Consider the following 10601-nt stretch of genomic DNA (forward strand, 5'->3'; position numbering starts at 1 on the left):
TTCAAATTTTACGTAATCATGTGTATTCGAATGTATAATAAACAACTTTAGTAAATATGATGTCTACAAAAGAGAGTCACGTAACGTCTCGCTCTAAGACGAAGAACGACAGACAAGAGACATGGCTTCGCTGGCGAGGTATGTTACTTTGAGAAAACTATTATTATTCCAACTAAGCCCCACAGGTCACCTGATTTTTATAAGAAACGAACATTTGAAGTAAACATCATGTAAACGGTGGGATTTTTAGCCCATTGAATGCCTAATTAAACCCATCCTTGAGTTGGAAAATACTGTGCAAATTGCACACAGAGCACTGGACATTTTTTTGCCACTGATTGCCTCTTATTGGACAAATATTCGTGATATTTTTTTTCACACACCATGTTTTTATCAGTAATTATACTCAAGATGACGAAATAGCACCGTTTTTAATTTTTATGAGATAACACAGTGTGATTTTTGTTATTTCTCAGATGTTATAAAGTCTCATTCAATCTGAATAAATTGTCTTCTCCTTTCTAAGCGTCAGTCAGGATCTTGCAGTTAAGGCCGTTGTTTAGAAAAAAAAACATGATGGTGGCCTGTACTGAAGGAAACTAGAGTTGATTTCCCTCAAATGTTAATCCTCCATAGCACAGTGTAGTAGTAAAAACGATATGTCATTTATTCCAGTATACTCCCTACTCCGTCACAAAACTTTTATGATAGAGATGAAGATGAAAGGCGACAAAGGCAACAAACTCAGGTAAAAGAATAGTGATTGATTTTGTGTTGTGATTTTGTGTTTTGTGTTGTTGCACTGGACAGTTATAATTTTATTATAAATACTTTCACTTCAGTACTGTCACATAATAATTTATGCTGCTACCTCTGTAAGTTTCAACTATTTAAGTGAAACATTGATATTAAGCATTTTAAATAAAAGCTCATCTGAATCCAAAAGATTTGTATCAGTAACATTATAATCTTTTTGGTTGTGTGATGACTTGCACTGAATTCTTCTGATTCATTAAAACTTGTACCTTCAGCTGATGCCTGTTAGCAGGAAGACTGCCCCACCATACGGACACAGGAAAGGCTGGGTTCCTAGATCTCAGGATGTTAGTACCAACTATGTCTTATTTGTCTGAAAACTATCCCCAATTTGATTTCACATGATTGACCATTCATGTCTCATATTTCAGACATGATGGTATCTGATTTCATTAAATAATAAAGAAAATACTTGATATTAGTTCTTTTCCCAGCATGCAATGTATTGTTAAGTAATGGAATATAATACATATAGATTATTCTTTTGTCGGTAGGTATCTTGCAAAAGCATATTAGATATTTTGAGTAAAGCCATGTGTGTATCGGATTGTGATACACAAATTGCTATGGCATCTAGTGTTGTACAGCATTCACTATTTTATTGTTTAGGATTTTGGTGATGGAGGTGCATACCCAGAGGTCCCTATTGCCCAGTACCCATTAGCTATGGGAAAAAAGAAAAGCACATCAAATGCTTTGGCACTGCAGACAGATAGCACTGGAAAAATTAGGTTTGATGCCATAGCTAGACAAGGACATGGCAAAGACAAGGTGAGACATTTTTAATGCAGCTATTTGTTGTTTTGGCAAGGTTTTAGACATCCTTTAATGGTGTTAGGAATCGTATGAACAGAATTGACCTTATTGCTGCTGTGTAGATTATTGAGATTATTGATAGAAAATGTCACATTTACTTTGCTAGAAAGATTGCTGTAGGTGTTTGTAATAGTTGTTCGTTTTCAAATCAGGTGATCCACAGTCAGTTTCAAGATTTGCTGCCAAAACCCATGGATGAAGATGACCCAGAGCTGGAAAAGCCAGATGATGAACAAATTGCAGAGGTACTGTGATGAGTTAGTGACATATTGTGTTATTGTGGGGTTTAGATAAATTGGATTACAGTATCTGTTTGGCATGTCAATGAATTACTAATTACTGAGTAAGACCTACAAAGTTTCCTTAATTGTACCACCAGCGTTAGCGCTGGCGGTACACATGGTTTTAGTCCCGTCCGGTCCGTTCCGCCGGCTCCTGCGGCTCCGCCGCCATATTACCGTTACCGCTTCTCCTCCTAGACGGTTAGGGCCCCCATACCCATCTCTTGGATTTAGGTCACCTATAATCTCAACTCGTTCCACGTAAAATTTGGGCTTTGTCGGTATTGGGGTCTAGGTGTGGCATTCATTGCAATGCACCCTTGTCCAAAAATGGCAAAATTAAATGCTAATTATCTCCCCTACGGAAGGAATTATGGGAAAAATTTCTACAGACAGCTTTCCAAAAGTCGTATGTGTAGATTTCAAATATGCCCTTGGATTTGACCTTTGACCTTTATTTCAAGGTCAAACAGGCCAAAATTTTCAAAAAAACAAAATTTTTGCCGAAAAAAAAATGATTTGCGCTCTTATTCAGACACCACACAGACTTAACTAACAATATTAATGGAAAGTGTTACATTTCGGGTCATCTTTCATCTCCGTGAATTTGGGGTCAATCGGTGCATTTTCACGGGAGTAGCGGCCATAAGATATCGAAACTGAAAACTGTCTCTAATTCGGGAACCGTTAATGCTAGACACTCATTCTTTTTTGCATTTTGTAGAGCATGTAAAGCCCAACACTGGAGGTGGTCTCCGTTTTTTTGTATTCCATACGGTTTGCCAGCAATCTATACTGGCAATCTAAATGTGACCTTAAAATTGACCTTTGACCTACTTTTCACCATGAACTGAACTTTGCAAATTTTGCTTCCCTTTTATCTCCAAAACTGGCAGAGATAGGTCCATAGTCTCTATTGAACTTGAATAGGAAGTCATATACTGGCAATCTTAAAGTGACCTTAAAATTGACCTTTGACCTACTTTTCACCATGAACTGAACTTTGCAAATTTTGCTTCCCTTTTATCTCCAAAACTGGCAGAGATAGGTCCATAGTTACTATTGAAGTTGAATAGGAAGTCATATACTGGCAATCTACATGTGACCTTAAAATTGACCTTTGACCTACTTTTCACCATGAACTGAACTTTGCAAATTTTGCTTCCCTTTCATCTCCAAAACTGGCAGAGATAGGTCCATAGTTTCTATTGAACTTGAATAGGAAGTCATATACTGGCAATCTACATGTGACCTTAAAATTGACCTTTGACCTACTTTTCACCATGAACTGAACTTTGCAAACTTTGCTTCCCTTTTATCTCCAAAACTGGCAGAGATAGGTCCATAGTCTCTATTGAACTTGAATAGGAAGTCATATGCTGGCAATCTAAATGTGACCTTAAAATTGACCTTTGACCTACTTTTCACCATGAACTGAACTTTGCAAATTTTGCTTCCCTTTTATCTCCAAAACTGGCAGAGATAGGTCCATAGTTACTATTGAACTTGAATAGGAAGTCATATACTGGCAATCTAAATGTGACCTTAAAATTGACCTTTGACCTACTTTTCACCATGAACTGAACTTTGCAAATTTTGCTTCCCTTTTATCTCCAAAACTGGCAGAGATAGGCCCATAGTTACTATTGAAGTTGAATAGGAAGTCATATACTGGCAATTTACTGTGACCTTGGAATTGACCTTTGACCTACCTTACCATGAACTTAACTTTGATTGTACCATTTTTAGTTATATATATATTTTTTGCATATTTTGAAAATTCTTGTTGATTGCATTTTTACAGCTTGTCAAGCACAAGACTGGTGGCTGTGTTCCTTATTTTGTGTATGTGGGGGTCTGTACGAATGCGCTTGCTCCAGCTGGTGGTACAATATTCGGAGGCGGTATCGCCTCTCTGATCCTCTAGTATTTGATATTTTTATGTAGGGTTTCAGGTTTTTCATCTAAGGTTCTGGGTTTGGGTTATTTTAATTTTGTGGTTGTCACATCAGAAATTTTTATTTGTGCATTTTTTCATGAAAATATCATGGTATTAGTGATACTATTCATGAAAATGGCATTTCTACCACTCACAGACCACAGATAAAACACGCCAGGCTTTGGAGAAGATAGTTCAAGGTAAAATCTCTGCAGCCTTGCCAGTGCGCCATGCTGAGAAGCAGGCTCCAGCACAGTATGTTAGGTATACACCCTCCCAGCAAGGGGTGGCCTTCAACTCTGGAGCCAAGCAGAGAATCATTAGGATGGTTGATGTACAGAAAGACCCTATGGAACCCCCAAGATTTAAGTGAGTTTTAGCATACTCAAAAGCCCAATGGTGTGCAGCCTAGGTGAATTAATTCCACTCTTTAATTAAATATGTATTTTATGAAAAGTAATGAATGTTATAATGGTAAATGCATTTTATGTTTTAGTTTGTAATTATGTAATTAGAAAGTTTTGATGATGTAATATGAGCTTTGTTTGTTGTTTAGAACTAACAAGAAAATACCCAGAGGACCACCGTCTCCTCCAGCTCCAGTGATGCATTCCCCAAACAGAAAAGTAAGCAACTTTGTGATCTGTAGTTATAATTTACCTCATGTGTGTAATGTATATTTTGATTATTCAAAAATCCCTCAATCAGATTATCAATGAATTCTCTTTGAAGAATAATTTTTATGTTTCTATTGTTGACAGGTTACAGTAAAAGAGCAGCAAGAATGGAAAATACCACCATGTATTTCAAACTGGAAAAATGCAAAGGTGAGATTTGAAAAATTAATAGATATAATATTTTTGACTAGATAAAATGAAATTGTAGGTTAAACAAAATTGTTTTATCAAATAAAATATGTTGAACCTATATGTTCATTTAGTAATACATTTCAAATTTAAATACATTTTTATCAATTTATTCTTCAGGGATACACCATTCCATTGGACAAGCGTCTTGCAGCTGATGGCAGAGGTTTGCAAGGAGTCCATATTAATGAAAATTTTGCCAAACTTGCAGAAGCTTTGTACATAGCAGACAGAAAAGTATGTACAGAAAGACATTCAGAAAAGACTTTAATTGAGCTGTCTATTTTTTCATTTAAAGATGGTTAGTGAATAATGATCATGATTGTCAGTGAAAACTAGGGGCTGAAGTTTTTCTTCAGAATGGTTGTCACCCAGTTTTTGTTTATAATTGAGATCTCTGTGAATGATTTCACATAACAGTTATTCCCACGTTTTCATAGGCACGTGAAGCAGTAGAAGTAAGAGCACAGTTGGAAAAGAAGATGGCACAGAAAGAAAAGGAGAAGAAAGAAGAAAGTTTGCGACTATTGGCTCAAAAGGCAAGGGAACAAAGGGCTGGCATTAAAAGAGTGGATGGTAAGAAACCAACATTTCAAAGTTTACCTTTGATCCAAAGCAAGGAGTCTCTTTCTTTTTGTAAGGAACATTAATTTGCCTGTCAGTATTTTGAAGTAATATTAAAAAGCAAACTGCATAAATGAGGCAGAAAATTCATAGAGTGACATATTTTGCTTCTTTCACTTTTCCAGATGGAGATGATGAAGCCAGGGAGAGAGATGAACTACGAAGAGACAGGCAAAAGGACAGGCAGAGGGAAAGAAATCTTGCCAGAGCTGCACCAGATAAAAGGTGAAGATAATGTCTATTTCCAGCTACATTTCCTCACCGGCAAAATTGGATACAATGTCATTGATTCTGTACCCTCAAGTTAAAAATCATAAAGCAGAATGGTGTCAAAGTGCTTGTTGCAATGGGTTGTTAGTATATGCTCCATGGATTTGTAGGAAAACAATGTGTTTACACTACTTTCAATTAATTAAGGTCGAAGCTTCAGCGTGACCAAGATCGTGATGTTAGTGAAAAGATTGCCCTGGGACTTCCAAATGCTGGGAGATCCCAGGATGCTCAGTTTGATCAAAGGTTGTTCAACCAGAGCAAGGTAAGTTCTATTTTCAGTGTTTTCTAAACATCAAAATATACAATGTTGATTGAATAATCAGATGTAAATTAATGAAATATATATCTTTTCCAATTTTCACCTTAATGTCTTCAAAAGTAAATGAATTTCAGACAAGTTATAGATGAAGTAGGTTTTAAATAAGTTGGAAATACCTACATCTTTGTATATTTCAGGGAATGGATAGTGGTTTTAATGAAGATGATTCATACAATGTATATGACAAACCATGGCGAGGAGATCAAGACATTGCTGGCTCCATCTACAGACCGTCCAAGAATCTGGATAAAGACATCTACGGAGATGATCTGGACAAACTCATCAACACAAACAGGTTTGTCTAGATTTTAATTTGATCTGCTTGATAAGTTCCTTTGATGTAATGGTCTTAAGCCATCAGTAAAAACAATTTTTGATGAAAAATGTACTTCTTTTCTTTTTTTTGTTTGGAAAAAATTTGTTGAAGTGTACAGAATTGAACAGTTTCATTTCTTTATGGTGCCCTTAAATCCAGGTATAACTTTGTCATTTCAGATTTGTGCCAGATAAGGAATTTTCTGGAACAGACAGAACCAGAAGACGAGAAGGACCTGTTCAGTTTGAACGAGATGAGGAGGAGGATCCTTTCGGTCTCAATAAATTCTTGACTGAAGCCAAAAAAGGTGGTGCTGCCAAACGTCCAGCAGAGGACTCTCGGTCTAGTCGTGATTATGATAAGGGCAAGAAAAGACGAGATTACTGATCTTGTGTAAACAGCAGGATCTTGATATGAACTATGGCAATCATGTATAATATGTATATCAGATGTGTAAAAAAAAAAAAAAAGAAGTGAACTGACCCACCTAAAGGGAGTAATAACACTAGCAGTGAATTGTATACCTGTGCTGCAGATGCAGTCGCATTTGATAGAGATTACTAAGGAAATCACGTGGTAGATTATCCTGTCAGATATTTGATAAGGAAGAAGCTTTTACAGACTCAACATTTGTTTTCGTGGTAACGATCTTCGATTTTGAAAGGTGCTGCAGTTGACTGCAAACCACCAATCTGCTAGGGCTTCTAGGGAGCATGTTGAAATGAATGTCGTCCAATACAGCGATACCTTTCTTGAAGTTGCACCTTTCAGATATGCAGATGCCCTATCACTTTGTAAATGATTTCTGGTGATTTGTCGATACCCTGGTTTCGTATCAGCTAAAGTCCTATTTCGATCCAGGGTAGTCGTCATGGAATATAGTAAGAATATATCATTGGCACACGAAGAGTGTGGAGGAATTCAGTCTAGACTGTTTTAAATCGAGGGTGGAGTGATGCATTTTGAAAAGATAACATTGGTGAAGTTACGTATGGACTTTTAAATGTTTTTATGAAAATCACGAAATCTAAAACGATATTTCTAATGATTGATAAAAGATTTATAGGGCAATATTAAGATTTATAAAAGTTTCAAGGCGTTTTGTTTTTTCTTCTAGTTTCCGCTGAGACAAAAACCGACGTTCGAGTTGTTAGACTTATAAGAGAGCTCGCTGCCCGCAGTATGCACAAAGCAATATTCAAAAGAGTGTTATCATTTGAAACTGAATGTACATATATTTTTGTTATGTTTTGCCAAGACGTAATCTTTGTTTGACCCAAGGTAACGTGATGACAAAAAGAACACGATGAGTTTGTTGGTGCGTTCCACGTCAGGGCGTTTTTCAGGCTCGGTAGATTAAATGTCAACTGTGGGAGTCGCTCCTACATCGTGCCACACGGTCAGTTATCTTTGGAAAGTCGAAAAGGCCGAGTACAAAACTAAAAAGCTGAAGGTAGTGAACTTTATATGAGAAAGTGCGTTTTTTTTTCTTACTAAAGGAGGTAAAAGTTTGCGAAAGAAAGCGTTCTTCTCCTGGATCTGTTGTTCATCAAGGTCTAACATGTTCTCTCTATATCTTCCTCGGTAAACAATGACCTTGTTAACAGGGTTAGTAGCGACATATGTATATATGAAAAGACGTCTTTTTGTGAAAAAAAAAATAATAAAAGCGTTAGATATCTATACAAAGAAAGACTGGGAAAACCTAGATGTGACAAACTTTATGAGACCGTTACCTTCTCTCACAGTTACTGGGTATATCTTGCAAGACGCATGGTCTATGTTCAATGAGGCATGCTGTTTTAAATTAAACAGATTCTGAGTCAAATTAGTCATGGGACTTGTTATTTACTTATTCGCGGTGGAAAAAAAATTGCAAATGGACAGACGTAGGCCTTCGGAATCTACAACAGGAATTTTACATGATGCCCAACAAGTCTAAACAGATATGGATGAGCGAACTATATCTGACTAAACCAACAACCTTCCAAATATGTTGAGAAGGCATAGTATTAGGTCTTGGTGCAATTCTGCAATGAGGCTCAAGGATCTGCATATACCAAGAGATCAAAAAATTATCAACTAATCTGTTTGTCCACTGAAATCACTGTTACTTGAGAATTTTTACAACAGTAAGACCCCAATCAAAACGCTCCATACTTGTTGTAATTTGCATAACAATAAGTCGCTCAGCGTAGTGCGAACTATCTTCTTGACTGGTCATTTGACAGCTTGACCATGTAAGAGGACATAGTAAAGGCGTGGTGAAGTCGCAGAACCGAACATGACATCCGTTGCAGTTTGGACCTATCACGTATGAGGGATCCATGGTTGAGGCAAATGTTTTGTGAGTAAAATGTCTTTTGTAATCCTATAAAAGTGGAAAGAAGTTGCGTCTTATGCGTATAATTCGATAATGCGGTGTGTTTGGCTATTGTCAGAGTAATTTAAATACTTCTCCCGACGAATTCATACTATATTACCAAGTTATAATATCGTATATCCTATTATATTACACGAACTAAACTTTCAGTTTGTCTGCGTAGTTTACTGCATTTACTGAAAGCTGTACGTTGATAGTTTCTGGAAATCTTGATCTGCCAATAGACATAATTAATAATAAAAGTTGTACATGTATTTGCTATTACTTTATGGTGCCCAGATACTGTCACTTGAATAGCAGCCACACCACATAAATTGGGCATTGGAACACAGTTGTGTTTTAAAAGGCTTCTGTATTAGTACTTTGTGAATTAGTGTGAACCTTCTCAGGTGCCTACATTAGAAACTGTTCTGTGTAACATTTCGTTTATAAATAAACATTTAATACACTAACGTAGTAGTTTATTCATGTTATATAAGCAGGCTGTACTCATTATTTTGAAATATCGAAGAACTACATACCCCTTTTTTCAGTTGACTTTTTTTTTCAATTTGGTGTTCAGCCAGATTTAGCCTTTCTATTTTCATTTGATCTAATCTCAAGTCAGTTTTCATTGCGGTAAAATATCATTGTAATATCGTTATCAAAAAATTATTTTTACATTTCAGAATGGCCAGCTCCTTTGCCAAGATTCTGCAAAATTTTTGTGCGTGGGATAGAAGCTCCCCTAGTCTTCTAGTCGTATTTTGGAACCACACACAGGCATGCATACGCATATTCTTACACACACACGCACGCACACACACTAATACATGCACCACACATGCAGTATGGTGAACGTTGTGCATGCTCAATTTGTGATTTTCAAAACATTTAGACCTACATTATATTTGATTTCAACAGGCTTGATCATGATCTTCAAACTATACCTTGGGACAAGCTTGAATGCATTTTTTTCATTCAAAGCAATATTTTATTATGCAATAGTGTAATTTGGAAATGTAAAATGCCAGACCATGATATTGCGAGTAAGATTGTTTATTAATTCGATCAGCTACCGTATTTGCTATTATAATTTATTTAACAGAAGTTAATATTGTTTCCATCATTTATTTATGATATTATCTGACATTTGTGAAATGAAGAGCAAAAAAAAAAAAAAATAATAATAATAAAATAAATAAATATATAATAAATGCACCCTTATTTTGCAGTTTTAGACTTGATCTAAGAGACATTAAAGGGTTGTAAGAAGGAAGGGTTCCATTCTGTCTGAGGGGTGACAGGTGGGGAGAGTCCATTCCATTTGAGGGGTGACAGGTGGGGAGAGTCCATTCCATTTGAGGGGTGACAGGTGGGGAGAGTCCATTCCATTTGAGGGGTGACAGGTGGGGAGAGTCCATTCCATTTGAGGGGTGACAGGTGGGGAGAGGCCATTCCATTTGAGGGGTGACAGGTGGGGAGAGTCCATTCCATTTGAGGGGTGACAGGTGGGGAGAGTCCATTCCATTTGAGGGGTGACAGGTGGGGAGATTCCATTCTATTTGAGGGGTGACAGGTGGGACAAGCCCATTCCATTTGAGGGGAGACAGGTGGGTTGAGTTCATTCCTTCCATTTGAGGGGTGACAGGTGGGTCGATTCTATTTCATTTGAGGGGTGACAGGTGGGGAGCGTCCATTTCCTTTGAGGGGTGATAGGTTGGGCAAGGCTATTCTATTATAGGGCACATGCAAAGAAAATCGTTCATATGTGGTTTAAGGTTTTTCCACTTTTTCATTGTTCTGTTCAAAAATTAAATTGAAGCATTCATATGTTATCAAACATGAAACATTTTATGGTAGCTTAAATCAGTGCCCGTCATAAAGACACCCAAATTATATCAAGAAAATTTAGGAAAATGTTATCTTAGCTGAGGGTAAAGTTTGTCCCAAAGGATTCATTAAACAAAATTTTCCAAACGCGAGAAT

General features: G+C 36.8%; 1 protein-coding gene across 1 annotated transcript; it reads left to right on the top strand.

Annotated features, from left to right (window-relative positions):
- The first annotated feature begins 10 nt into the window (after positions 1–10).
- Positions 11–7341, top strand: LOC106164900 (SNW domain-containing protein 1). Its single transcript, XM_013542942.2, has 14 exons — positions 11–138; positions 676–748; positions 1032–1103; positions 1426–1587; positions 1785–1877; positions 4010–4221; positions 4409–4478; positions 4614–4679; positions 4839–4955; positions 5159–5294; positions 5468–5567; positions 5760–5877; positions 6072–6229; positions 6430–7341. Exons 1-14 carry the CDS (start codon positions 122–124, stop codon positions 6635–6637), a joined length of 1602 nt encoding a protein of 533 aa, XP_013398396.2. The 5' UTR covers positions 11–121; the 3' UTR covers positions 6638–7341.
- The last annotated feature ends 3260 nt before the right edge of the window (positions 7342–10601 follow it).

The sequence above is a fragment of the Lingula anatina genome, chromosome 2 (assembly GCF_051362555.1).
Source record: "Lingula anatina isolate TDL-2025a chromosome 2, LinAna3.0, whole genome shotgun sequence".
Lineage (NCBI taxonomy): Eukaryota > Metazoa > Brachiopoda > Lingulata > Lingulida > Lingulidae > Lingula > Lingula anatina.

What these genes read in the sequence shown, in the direction of transcription:
- LOC106164900 (XM_013542942.2), top strand. An exon ending in GACAAAGGCAACAAACTCAG is followed by an intron (nt 749 to 1,031) that starts GTAAAAGAATAG and finishes TTGTACCTTCAG; the next exon opens with CTGATGCCTGTTAGCAGGAA. An exon ending in GGGTTCCTAGATCTCAGGAT is followed by an intron (nt 1,104 to 1,425) that starts GTTAGTACCAAC and finishes TTTATTGTTTAG; the next exon opens with GATTTTGGTGATGGAGGTGC.